The 13,102-nt window shown below is 66.3% G+C and overlaps 2 protein-coding genes across 2 annotated transcripts; both read right to left on the minus strand.

Moving 5' to 3' along the window:
- Nucleotides 1-46: 46 nt before the first annotated feature.
- On the minus strand, nt 47-10,101 carry FASTK (Fas activated serine/threonine kinase). Its single transcript, XM_068176933.1, has 10 exons — nt 9,950-10,101; nt 9,042-9,645; nt 6,356-6,826; nt 5,593-5,741; nt 5,176-5,392; nt 4,901-5,060; nt 3,845-3,936; nt 2,974-3,595; nt 2,546-2,660; nt 47-691 (listed from the first exon to the last, which is right to left on the minus strand). Exons 2-10 carry the CDS (start codon nt 9,598-9,600, stop codon nt 605-607), a joined length of 2,472 nt encoding a protein of 823 aa, XP_068033034.1. The 5' UTR covers nt 9,601-9,645; nt 9,950-10,101; the 3' UTR covers nt 47-604.
- A 220-nt stretch (nt 10,102-10,321) lies between these two features.
- On the minus strand, nt 10,322-12,322 carry TMUB1 (transmembrane and ubiquitin like domain containing 1). The gene is made up of 2 exons (XM_068176945.1): nt 11,806-12,322; nt 10,322-11,297 (listed from the first exon to the last, which is right to left on the minus strand). The coding sequence occupies exons 1-2, from the start codon at nt 12,171-12,173 to the stop codon at nt 10,943-10,945; spliced, it is 723 nt and encodes a 240-aa protein (XP_068033046.1). The 5' UTR covers nt 12,174-12,322; the 3' UTR covers nt 10,322-10,942.
- Between the last annotated feature and the right edge of the window lie 780 nt (nt 12,323-13,102).

The raw sequence follows: 13,102 nt of genomic DNA on the forward strand, positions 1-13,102 counted from the left end.
GGGGCCCCCCCGCTGCCTTCAACTAATAAAGAGACCGGACTTTGCACACTTTTCACCAGTTTTATTGGAAAGTTCCCCCTTCCCCAACACCCCGCTCCTCCGGGCCCAGGCCCTGGGAACAGCCCCATGTGCACACCCGCTCCCGGCCCTGCACAGGACCCACTGCAGCCCCCCGGGACCCCTGCGCCCCACGGAGGGGCCAGGCCCAGCGCCCCGGCCCTGACGCCGTGTTGGGGACACAGGGATAAACCCCCAGTGCCCTGGGAAGCCCAGGCCAGGCCCAACAGCAGCACCAGACCGGGCTGAAGCGGCAGCGCCGGGGCAGGGGGAACATGAGGGACCTTCCCCAGTAACTCCCCCCGCCCCCCCGGCACCCCTCAAGTCACACCCCAGCCCCCCATAACAGCAATAAATAATCTCACACTCCCCCAGCCCCACTGCAGGAGCAGGTGCCACGGCCTGACCCCACAGCCTGACTCCCCAAGATGGGGAGCATCTCCATATCCCCCGACCCCCCGGGATGGGGGGCAGCTCCGTATCCCCCTGCACAGGGGAAGGGGCTGGCAGCACCCACCTGGCCCCCCACACCCCCCGCATCCGTCCCTCAGAAGCGCAGCTCCCTCAGCTTCTGCCGCAGGTAGTGCTTGGCCTCCTCGATGCCACTCACCTTCTCCAGCTCCGTGTAGGGCAGCTGTGAGGGGACAGGGACGATGTCAGAGCGGTGACAGCATGTCTGGCCCCACCTGGATCCCCAGCACCTCCAGCCCCCAGCCCCACTCAGCCTGCTGTGGTGGTGGGAGGAAGAACCAGGACGCAGATCCCTCCTGGAGAAGGAAGGCAGCGCGGTTCCTGCCGAGGGCATGGACACAAGCGCGGACAGCGGCATGGCAAGTGCAGACAATGCCCAGCTCCAGGCTCGTCCGGCCTGAGCTCAGCCCTGGACAGGGGGGGCAGGCGCACAGGGGGAGGAATCTCAAGCCTCACCCCACCCTCGAGCCCCTGCCAGCACCCTCCATGAAAGGTGACAGGGAACTGGGGGGACTGGAAACCCTGCGGGTCCAACAGCCCTGAGGGCACCAGCAGCACTCACAGAGCAGGACTGAGGGTCACTGGGACCCATGCTCCAGCCACTGGCAGCACAGGGCAGGAATAAAGCTTCCGAGGGCAGGAGCCCCTCAACCCACAGGTGAGAGCTGGGGCTGTTCACCTGGAAAGAGAAGGCTCTGGGGAGACCCTTTAGAGCCCCTTCCGGTGCCTAAAGTGGCTCCAAGAAGAGATGGAGAGGGACTTGGGTCAAGAGCCTGGAGCGACAAAACAACGGGGAATGGCTTCCCACTGCCAGAGGGCAGGGATAGGTGGGATATTGGGAAGGAATTTCTGGCCGGGAGGGTGGGCAGGCCCTGGCACAGGGTGCCCAGAGAAGCTGCGGCTGTCCCTGGAAGTGTCCAAGGCCAGGTTGGACAAGGGGGCTTGGAGCAGCCCGGGGACAGTTGAAGGTGTTCCTGCCCATGGCAGGGGCTGGCACTGGATGGGCTTTAAGGTCCCTTCAGCGGGGTCCCTGCTGTGCCTTCTGCAGGAGGGACACAGACAGCCCTGGCCAGCTCAGCCTAGCCCAAAGACCAGCTCAAGGGAGAGCTGGCCCGGCTCGAGCCTCACTGCTGGGCAGCTCCCAGGTGATTCCTCAGCAGTCACAGGATCTGGAGCTCTGCACAAACACGGGGCTCTGGGCTGCTGAGCTCTAGAATGAGGGGGGAGCTGTGGCTGGCACAGCCTGGTGGCAGCAGGGAGTGAGACTGGGAAAGGCTGTGGGATGGCACGGTGGAGGCACTGCTGCAATCCTGGTCCTCTCTGCAGTGCAAGAGTGAACAGGACAGAGGGCTCATTTCCAGTGCCATTTTCCTCAAGAAGACTCATCCTCAGGCCAAAAACCACCCACAAAGTAGCACGTGGGAGCTGCACATCCTAAACCAACACCTGGAGTTTGCCAAAGGAGCTGCACACCTGAGGGCTCTCCCAGTCCCGGAATTCGGCAGGGAACAGCTGGGGCTGGAACCAGGGTGGGCAGGGCTCTGGCACAGAAGGTGAACCAACCTCCCTGCAGCCCCCTCGGCACATGGGACCACAGGGCACCACATGAGGACCCATGTGTGTCCCCCCGACCTGATTCCACCCTGAGGCCCACACCTGATGCTGCCACTGTGGCTGTGTCTGCCAGCCTGGGCTGAACACCCTCCTCTTCCCCTTCCCCTCGCTCAGGTCGGGTCTTAGCTCACAGGACAGACTGTCCCTTGTCTCTGCTTTCCATCACGGCTGGTGTCACCCACCAGCTGCATGGAAAACGTCCTGCATGGGGTGGGGGAGGGCGAGGTGACATGAGGATGAGTCATTCCTGCTTCCTCTCACAGGGACAGGAGTGTTTACACAGGGGATGCCAGGTCCGGGCCCATCCTTCCAGGGGATGCCAGCTCTGAGCCCAAGAGGCCAGCTCATAGCCCATCACCCGCTGTGTCCCCTGGCCCCGAGGAGGGGGGGCAGTCCCACTCACCTGCACCAGACAGTATCCCAGCAGCCGCAGGTGCCGGTCCCTCATGGCCCGGGAGCCCACCAGGATGTCGGAGTTCTGGCAGTAGTGCCACTTGTCATTGACAGACAGCACCACCCTGTACAGGGGACAGCAGGGAGTGCAGCGTCACCCCACGCCCCGGTATCACCCCACCTCATGGACCCTGCTCCTCAGCACTGTGGCAGCTGAGGAGCCGCACCCCGGCTGACCCCAGACCCTGCTGGTGGCAGGGACAGCTGTGTCCAGCACCCCAGCGCAGGGGGGACATGGGTCTGCGGGTGCCCCAGGGCACTGGGCAGAGAGGGGCCGGGGCCGAGTGTCTCAGCGAGCAGGAGGCCAGGGCAGTGCCAGGCTGGCTGTCCTGCTGGAAGGGACCAGGGACATTCCCGGGGACGTGGCCCTGCCCCTACCTCTGGATCTCCTCGGCTCCCTGTGGCCCTTCGCCTGGGCCCCGCTGGGGGCCGGGCCGGCACGGTGAGGGCGGGGGGCCGGCGTCCTCGCTGGCCGGGGGGCTCCGCTCCTCAGGCTGCTCCTGGGCCTGCTCCCCCTGGAAGCAGCTGTGCTCTTGGCCAGGGCAGCCGGCGGCCTCCTCCTCCTCCTCCAGGATTTTGCCGATGGGGAACTGGAAGAGGGAGGCGGTGGAGGTGCGGGGGGAGCAGTCGGGGGTGCCGGGCGGCGGCGCCGAGAGGCACTCGGAGGGGCTGCTGAGCGTGGAGCTGCCCGGGCTGGCCAGGGACGGCTCCTTGCTCAGCCCGCAGTAATAGTCCGAGGGGGGCTGGAAGCAGGGCCCCCCCGGGGCCGGGCAGAGCGCCGGCAGGAACCGCCCGGCCCGGCTGCTCTCCCGGGGGCCTGGGGGGCTGCTGGGCGTCTCTGGAGCAAACGGGGCAAAGTCCTGCAAATCTGAGGTGAGGGCGAGGACGCTGGACCGCAGGGACATGGCGACGGGGGACGTGGCTGGGGGTGCCCTGGAAGCTGCCGGAACGCGTGAGAGAGGCAGCACTGTGCCGGAGCGGTTGATCCACAGCAGGAAGTCTGCGGGAGAGAGAACAGGGATCAGCAACTGATGGGACACGGGCTCGGGAACTCTGTGCCCCAGCTGGGACTCTGAGCCAGCAGAGACAGGGCAACCCCCTTCTTCAGTGGGAGGGCTCAGGGAGCTTTGTCCCAAAGGCAGTGTCACAGGGAAGGCAGTGACCAAGCAGCCAGAGCTCATTCTGCCCCAAATGACCTTCCACCTTCAGCCCCCAGATCCCACCTGGCAGCCCACAGCCCGGGGATTACCTGTGCAGTACCCAGGAGGCAGCACCTCGTCCTGCCGGTAGCATTCCTCCCCCACCAGCTGTCGCAGAGCCTCGGCCACCAGCCCCTTGTAGCTGCAAGGAGGGGACAATCAGGGGGGCACTGCAGGGGCTGGCATGTCCCCCCAGCACCCTTGGTGCTGAGTACATCAACGTGGAGATGGGAACACCCAGGAGCGGGATGCACAGGCCTGGAGTTTTGGGCTCTGCTGTTGGGAGTCAAGAGGGGATGGGCCCCAGTCCCTTTTGCAGAAAAGCTCCTCACAGTATTGGGACACCAAAAGCCCCCCAAAAAGGGCTGCCCAGCCCTGGCACCACTGCCCAGGGCAGGGGGGAGTCCCCATCTCTGAGCCACATGGATGTGGCACTTGGGGACATGGTCAGTGGTGGCCTTAGCTGTGCTGGGTCACAGGTGGGATCAGGGGCCAGGTGACCCAGCACGGTTATGACATCTTCATCACATGTGCAGTCCCTTCCTGCAAGCACCCTTCCTCCTCCTCCTCCTCCTCCTCCTCTGCCCAGGTCCTGCTGAGGAAATGGGATGTGCAGGATGCATTTTCATCATCTGATTTTTTGCTCTCCTCATTGTCAATCTGAAAGCCTTCCCCTGTACGCCAGTCTCCTGACCTCCTGTACGTCCTGCTTCCAGCAGGTGGTATCCCCCAAAATGCTTGGGGTGTGGTGAGGCTGGAGTGGCAGAGAGAGGGCACTGACTGTGAGCATGCCTTGGGAAGGGAGCCTCTGCACCCAGCTTCTGCCCCCCGCTGTTGGTAACTCTGGCTGGACTTGGAGGCCTTTCCAAACCAGTTCTCCCTGTATGAATATCCCCTCTTCTTCACTGAGGTCTCCGAGGCTTTCCCGACCCAAACAATTCTGCAATTCTAAGTTATTCTGCGATTCTAGAGTGCTACCCCACAGGCTTTGGAGCTGCCATAGGGGCCTTCATGCCGGCACCATGCGGGATCCTGCCAGAGAAGGTGGCAGACCCCCTGTCCCCCACTGCAAGGGACAGCAGGGCTGCTCCCCCTCGCCCCCTGACCTGTACTTTCTGTTGGCCTCGTCGGCGGTCAGGGCGTGCTCGAACATGAGGACGCGGTAGCGCGGGTCGAGGCGGGGGCCGCTGTACTCGCGGAACTCCAGCTCCACCGCGGCGTCCAGCAGCGACAGGTACCGGCGCACGATCAGCGCGTAGGGGCTGCCTGCGGGGCAGCGCGCATGGAGCCCACCGGGACCGGCAACCCTGGCCCGGCCGTGCCACCCTTACCCCAGCTGGGGCTCTGCCAGCTGGGAGCACCCAGCAACGGCCCCACGTACTCATGACATTGGTGATGAAGCCTGGGGAGAAGACCTGGTGCAGGACGGTCTGTGGGAAGTGGCTGAGCTGGAACATGGACATGAGGATGTTGACGGTGGCCAGTGGGGAGCTGCCGGCCTTCTGCTCCAAGATGGCCTCCAGCTTGGGGAAGAGCTCGCCGTGGTTGGAGGGGCGGTAGTTCATCCGGCTGAAGGGAAACACCAACTTCTGGATCACCTGCGGCAAGAGAGGCGTGTGGGGCTGGGGTGGGACAAGGGACAGGTCGGGGCCGCCTGCCCAGTGCCATGAAAAGACGGATGCTCAGAACCCACCAGGAGTGGGGCACGGCCCCGTGTCCCCTGGAACGCCCCACGGCGATGGAGAAGGGCCGTGGCTCCTCTGCCCAGCTGTGCCCACAGAGGGAGGCGAGCGCTCACCTTGCTGTCGAGCTGGTCGCCGCGCTTCAGCAGGAAGTTGGCGATGGTGTCGAGCAGCCGCGGCTCGCGCAGCCGGTGCCGCGCCACGTACTTGGCGATGAGGGCCATGGTGTAGGGGGTGAGGTTCTCTGCCTTCCGGGGCAGCCACTCTGCCGAGCCAACACAGCGGGGAGGCTGTCACAGGGGCCAGCTCTGTCCCCACCCCAGGTCCTCTGCAGCCACCACAGCCCAGGCAGGCGGGAGGACAGGACCGGACAGGAGCGCCAGTCCCAAAAACCTCAAAAGCCAGGCAGCAACTAAAAACCCTCAGGTATGAGTCAGGTGAGAGGCTGAGGCAGATTCCTGTCATATGCAGCCAGAAGGCACAGATGGAGCACAGCTGGAATGTGCACAGGTGGGGCCTTCTGCAAAACCCCACCAAAACTCCACTGTGCCCAGCCTGGAGGCACCGTGGGAAAACAGTCCCTGAAAGAATGGGGGGCTCCTGGTCCCTCCCAGTCCCTAGAGGAATGGGGGGCTCCTAGAGGAAAGGGCTGGGCTGTCAGTGACAAGGGTGGCCATGACACAGGGAACCTTCTGCTCCAGTTCTGCGGCTCAGCAGGGTCTCAGCTGAGGTTGCACCACCCAAACATGCCCAGGGCCAGGGAAGGCACCTGCGAGGCTGCCCCCCGCCCGGCCAGAGGCCCCCACGTCCTCTGCCTGACCAGAGCCCTGCATCCCCAATGTGGGTGGCAACGCCGGACCCCACCTGGGCACCCCTCACCTGCCATGCTGCGAATGAAGCGCTCCTGCCGGTTCTCGTAGAAGAGCTGGGAGCTGAAGATGGCCTCCAGGGCCTTGTTGTTGGCCTCCTGGGCACACAGGGCCAGCATCTCGTCCAGCAGCGCCAGCTCGTGCTCCCTCATGGCGCTCACCTGGCCCAGCGTGTGCCGCACCAAGCGCAGGATCTTGCGGTTGTTGATGAGCTGCTGGTCGGAGGCCGCGTGGCCCTGCAGCGCCTGTGCCCGCAGCCGGTAGTAGGAGAGCAGCAGGAAGAGGGTCTGGGGGTGCCGCTCCTTCTCCAGGTGCCGCTCCAGGCTGCTGAGGCAGGACTCGACCAGCGGGTGGGGGCTGGAGGGGTGCAGCCGCATCACGCTGCTGAACACCATCGACACGTCCTTCTGGTTGAAGCGGCCCAGGCGGCTGCGGGACTCGTCCTCCAGCACCCGCACGAGCGGCGACTCCCCGGGCAGGCCTGGGGGGCGAGGGGCACAGGCACGGCTCAGATCCGGGCACGGCTCAGCCCCATGGGCACGCCTCAGCTCCACGGCACAACGACCTCCGGAGCTCGGGCAGGAGGCCGCTGCCATGACTGGATGGATGCGCTGGATCAGTGACCAAACCGAGAAGGGGAAGGGAGGGCAAGGCAAAGCACCGGCAGAGCATCAGAGCATCCGCACCAGGGGAAACACTGCGTGGAGCAGTGGGGTCATTCCCACCCATCCCACTGGAACGGGAGCCCTGCAGCTCACCTGCAGTAGCAAGGCTCATTTCCTAAGTCTCAAACATCTCAAAGACAAGTAATTCATAGAATCCCAAAATCTCAGACTGTGCTGGGTTGGAAGGAACCTTAAATCACATCCAGTTCCACCCCTCTGCCATGGGCAGGGTCACTTCCACTAGACCAGGTTACTCCAACCTGGCCTGGAGCACTTCCAGGGGCTCTGGGCACTCAAAAAACTCACCCCAAAAAGTTCATTAAAAAAAGTTGTGGTTGGAAAACAACTGTGACATCCCATGTGACCAAACTAAACCCTGTTTATTCCAGCAGGGACTAATCCTTTGGCTTTTTTGACCTTCTCCTGTTTCCCAGCTCAGCTATAGCTTGTGCGACCTGGCTCCCAGGGAAACACTTCCCTGCAGCTCAGGACGTGTTATCCAGGCCTGGGCACAGGCTCAGTGCCTCGGCTGTCAGGAGGGATCTCCTCAGCAGAAGCAAAGAGCACTGGGGGGGCCTGGAGTTCCCCATCGCCCCAGGATTTGGGCGGGCACAGGCCGCAGGGCAGCGCAGGGCGAGTCACTGCGGGTTACTGTTAATCAGAGCTCAGCTGGGGGAACGTGCAGAATTGGTCTGAGCAGCCGCTTTGTTCCGTAAAAAGGCCTCAAAAGAGAGCTGGAGTTTGTGTTAATGAGGGACAAGGGGGCAGAACGAAGTGGGGGGCACAGCAGAGCCGTGGGGGGCCCAGCACGGGGAGCCTGGCGAGGGCAGCGGCGCCGGCAGCCCCGGCTCAGTGTCAACAAACACCCGGCGCCGCCGGCCTGGGACGGCGGGCAGGACTGGCCCCCCAGCCCCGGCAGGGGCTCGAGTTACTGCGTCAACCGTGGCCGGGCGGCTCCACCGAGCCCTGGCCCGGGAAGGCTGCGGGGAACGGGAACAAGAACAGGATGGGGGGAGCCACGGGCAGGAGGAATTGTTTGGGTTGGAAGGGCCCTTAAAGATCATCCAGTTACAACCTCCTGCCGTGACCAGGACACCTTCCACTAGACCAGGTTGTTCCAAGCCTCGTCCAACCTGGCCGTGAACACTTCTAGGGAAGGGGCAGCAACAGCTTCTCTGAGCAACTTGTGCCAAGGCCTCCCAACCCTCCCAGGGATGAATTCCTTCCCAATATCTCATCTAACCCTGCCCTCTGGCCGTGGGAAAACATTCTCCCTTGTCCTGTCCCTCCAGGCCCTCATCCAAAGTCCCTCTCCGGCTCTCGGAGCATCTCTGTGGCCTCCACTGGGCTCGCTCCATGTCTTTCTGCTGCTGGGCTTCAGAGCTGGAACAGCCCTGCAGGGAGGGCCTCCCCTGAGTGGGACAGAGGGGAAGATTCCCCCTGCTGCCCTGCTGTCCACTCCTCTTTGGATGCGGACCCCATCCCCTTCCTTGCAGCAGGAGAGCTTGCAGGGTCACCCCGGCCCACAGAAGGAGGCACCTCTGGGACGCAGCCTTCCCTGGGACACAGCCCCTCGGGATGCGCCCTCCCCAGCTCAGCAGCACCCCAAGGAAGCTGCACAGGAACCCAAATAGCTCAAACCCTCTCTCCCACACAGCAACGGCCGGCGACATGGGGCTTGTGCCCTCCAAGAGTGCAGCCAAACCCACGGTCTCCCCCATCGGTGCTCAGGTGTTTCCTGGCTTTCAGGGCTTGGAACTCAAGCTGGAACTAGACAGGGCCCAGGAGCGGCCGACACACATCCTGCCAAGCAGGGCTGCCCAGCATCGACCTCCCGGTCAGCTACGGACGCTCAGCCCTCCTGGCCTGGAGGAGCAGCGCATCCCTGCTGAGCTGAGCCCCCCGAGCCGTGCCCAGAGCCCCCAGCGGCCACAGCTCTGTCTGCCAGAGCCCAGCACTGCAGAAATGCCCGCTGAGCGGGCGCTGGCGCTGCCGCAGCGCTGTGCTCCCCCCGAGACCCCCGGAGCTCACCCAGTGCGGCTGCCGCGTACAGGCAGTTGACGATGCTGAAGTTGTCGAACTTGGCGCAGCCACTGACGATGGCCTGGCAGAGCACGTGGAACTCGGGCTGCTCCAGCACCTGCCCCGCGGGCCCGCGGCCGTCGCCAGCCCCCACGGGCGGCCCTGGCTGCTGCTGCAAGAGCTGCCCCAGCTTGTGAAGCGCTATGGGGTAGTGACTCGCCGACACCTTGCCCGGGTTCTGCGTGACCCAGCGGAGCACCTCGCCCACGCTGCGTGAGCGCTCGATCAGCCGCTTCATGGTGAAGAAGGTGTCGTAGCTCATCTTCTCGTGGATGAAGTTCCAGCTCTTCCTCTTGCCGTGGGCCCGGCCCCGGCCGCCGTCCGGGTGCACGGTGGGCAGCAGCCCATGGCCGTAGGGGTCCAGGGGCAGCAGCAGCCGCGGCCTGGCCTTGCCGGCGCAGCAGCAGGCGGGGAACATCGCGGCACCGCGGCGCTCACGGGCAGCCGGGCCCCGCGGGCCCGCCCGGGTCAGAGCGCGGAGCCATGGGCACAGCAGCGGGCACAGCATGGCGGGGGCGGCGCGGCGCGGGGGGCTCCGCGGCTCCGGAGGACCCTGCGGGACAGACCGGCGGGGGCGTGACGGGGGGAACCGCGGGACGGCCGGGGCCGGCGGGGGGCACGGGCGGCGGCGGGCGCTCCCCCCACCCACCGAGATCCCCGCCCCCCGGCACCGGGCCCACGTCCCGCCCGGCCCCGTGGTGCCGGGACCTCCCGCCTGCCCCGTGTCCCCCGCCCCACAGCGCCCGCCCCTCTCCCGGGCATACCCCGTCCTCCACCGGCACCAGGCCCGCCCTGGTCCCCCCGGCGGGACTCCCTGCCCCCCCCCCCCAATCCGGCCCGGCCCAGCCCGGCCGTACATGGCGCTGGCGGCCGCTCGCTCCCGCCGCCACCGCCGCCGCTCAGCGCCGCCGGGACACGGACACGGCCCGTGTCCGGGAGCGCAGCCTCGCCGCCATCTTCCTGCGGCCCCGCCCCACGCGCGGCACTTCCGGGGCGGGGCCGGCGCGCGCTGCATGCAAATCAGCGCCGCACCTCCGCCAATGAGCGAGGGCTCTGCTGAGAGCGGGGCGGCGCCACGGGCGCAGGCGCGCTACGGCCCTGCGGAGCGCGTGGCGGGAGGAGCCAGGCCCCGCCCCTCCCGGAGCCCCGCCCCCAGCCCCGGTCCCCGGTCCCGCACTGCCGCCACCGCCCCGGCCCGCGGCGCAGCACAGCCGGGACGCCACGGCCGGTCACAGTCTTTCCGCTTTAATCGGAACGGCGGTGGGGGGTGGCCCCCCCCCCAACACAGCGTCGGAACCCCCGGCACAGCGGGGAGTGCAGCCACCCCCGGCACCGGGACCGCCTGGGGGCACGAATCCTCCGCCGGCACGGGCGCCTCAGGAGCGCATCCCGCCGGCACCGGGACCCTCGGCATGCCGGGGCTCATGTCCCTCCCCAGGCAGCGGGACCCCCGGGAGCAGCCCCAGGGAGGGGCCAGGCCGCATTCCCACGAGGAGAAGCTCCGCGGGCACGGAGGGCGGCTCGGGCAGGACCGCAGCCGAGGAGCTTCTGCACGCCGAGCGCCCGGGGGGATGCTGCACGCAGGGACAGGGGGCAGCGGGGCCCCCGCGAGGTAGCTGAGCCCCCAGTGCCGCCGCAGCCGCTGTGCCCGCCCGGGACGGTGGGCCCGTGGGGGACACAGTGCAGGGCCCAGCCCCCGCGGCAGGTGCAGCGGGCAGGCCCCACGTGCCCCCGCTACGCTGCGTGGGCTGAACGCTGAGCCCTCCCCGCCCCGGGTGGGTCGGGCAGGCTCTGAGGGTCCCAGGTGTGGCTCCAGGTGCCGCGTGTCCCAGGTGCTGGTGCGGGCCGCGCTATCTGCGGTACATGGCGAAGGCCACGAAGGTGACGAGCAGGGTGAGGCCGGCCAGGCAGGTGGTGGCGGTGGCGGTGAAGACGTGTCGGTGCTGCAGCTGCAGGTACCAGAGCAGGGCCAGCAGCAGCACGAAGAGCGGCAGCGCCAGGCTGCCCACGCCCAGCGCGGCGGGCGCGGGGCTGCGGGGACCCGGGGTGCCCGGGGCCGTGGGGGCCGCGCTGGGCGGGGACAGGTGGCAGTGCAGGACGCTCAGGTGGCCCAGGTGCAGCCCTGCCAGGCTCTGGGTGTCGTCACGCAGCAGCTGCCCCTGGTAGATCAACCGCACCTGCTGCTCCTGCCCCGGGAAGTAGGTCCTGGAGGAGACGGGGACAGCGGTCACACTGCTGACAGGACAGGCCCCTCTGACCCACCTCCTGTGCCCACGATGACCTCTCACGCCACCCGCACAGCCCAGCCTGCGTGTCCCCGTCGGCCACCCCAAGTGTCACTTGAAGAAGCTGAGTGCCAGCTCAGTTTCTTCATCCACATCCTACGAATGTGCCCAGCCTGAGCCCCCGCCCTGCCCTGCACACCTGACCCCGCACACTTGTGCCTGCCCCGGCTGTCACCTGCCAGGACAGCCGCCACGGCTCTCCCCCCCGCCCTGCGCACACAGCGAGCGTGGTGCGCCCATCAGCCACCCCAGGTGTGCCCTGCCAGCACGGGCTGTCCCGCCAGGGATAGGCACAGGCACCCGGGCTCAGGCCACTTGCCCCGGGACAGCGCTGTCCCCCGCCAGGTGCAGCGGGGAGGGCAGGGACGGCCGGCGGGGCCCGGGGACCCCCGAGCCGGGACAAGTCGCCCCTGCCCGCACGCCCTCACCTCTTGAGCGCACCCACGGTGTCCCCGGGGCGCACCCGCGCCAGGCGCTCCGTGTCGTTCAGGAACTTGAGCCGCAGCACCAGCGTGGGCTCGGCGGGGCCCTCGGGGGTGGCCGCGGGAGGGCTCCGGTGCCGCAGCCCCGCCGCCTCATCGGAGGCCGCCGCTCCTTCGGCCGGAGCCGGGGCCGGGGTCGGGGTCGGGGACGAGGCCTTGCGCTCGGCGGGGGCCGTGCTCGGGGCCGCCTCAGTCGGCGGCGCCGCGGGCTCGGGGGCGCGCGTGGAGGCCCAGGCGAGCCCCAGCACGGCGGCCGCCAGCAGCAGCGCGAACAGCAGCGTCACCTCATCGCCGACGCCCTCGATGAGCGCCATGGCGGTGGCAGGACCGGGGGTCGCACCGGGGGAGGGTACCGGGCGGGCGTGGCCTCAGCCCGCGGGGCCGCGGGGAACCGGGGCCGGGGCCACGGCCGCACCGGGCCGGGCTTGGGCCGCCATCGCGCCGCTTCCGGCCGGGCGCGGGGGGCGATGGGACATGTAGTCCTGGCAGTAGAAGCCATAGCGGGGGTGGGGTCGGCGCGCGGAGGACGCCGGGAGCTGTAGTCCTGTCCCGGCGCCGGGCACGCCCGGTGTAATCCCGGTTACTTCCAGCGCACCAGCATTCCCAGTGTGATCCTAGCCCCTCCTAGACACTCCCGGTATTATTCTAGTAGCTCGCGGTGTGTTCCCAGACAGTTCCGGTGTGGTCACAGTTTTACCCCAGTGTGGGCCCTGCTGCTCCAAATACGATCCCAGTTGCTGCCAGTATGGTTTCAGTCGCTCCTAGTGTAACTCTAATTAACCCAGTTAACCCCAGTATGATGCCATTTGTCCCCAGTGTAGTTCCAGTTGCTACCAGTCACCCCCAGTATGGCTCCAGTCACTCCCAGATACTCTAGACACTCCCAGGTTTAAATTCCTGCGCACGTGTCATTTGGGGGCATGGCCAGTGGTGGCCATGGCCATGCTGAGGGTGGCTGGGCTTGGGCATCTCCAAGAGTTTTGTACCCTCAGTGATTCTGGAGCTGTGAATCTCCAGGGGTGCCCAAAGCCACCTGCAGGCTCTGATTAAAATCTATTAGGGGAAAAATTCTTAATTTTAGGTTAAAAATTGTTAATTTTCGGTGAAAATGTCTTATTTTTTTGCCTAGAAAGTGTTCATTTTAGGTGAAATGTTCTTAATTTTAAATGAAAAGTTCTTAGTTTTATGTCAAAAATTCTTATTTTTAGGTGAAGAGGTCCAGCCATGGAAATACTACAACAGG

The sequence above is a fragment of the Anomalospiza imberbis genome, chromosome 1, assembly GCF_031753505.1.
Source record: "Anomalospiza imberbis isolate Cuckoo-Finch-1a 21T00152 chromosome 1, ASM3175350v1, whole genome shotgun sequence".
In the NCBI taxonomy this organism is placed as follows: Eukaryota; Metazoa; Chordata; class Aves; order Passeriformes; family Viduidae; genus Anomalospiza; species Anomalospiza imberbis.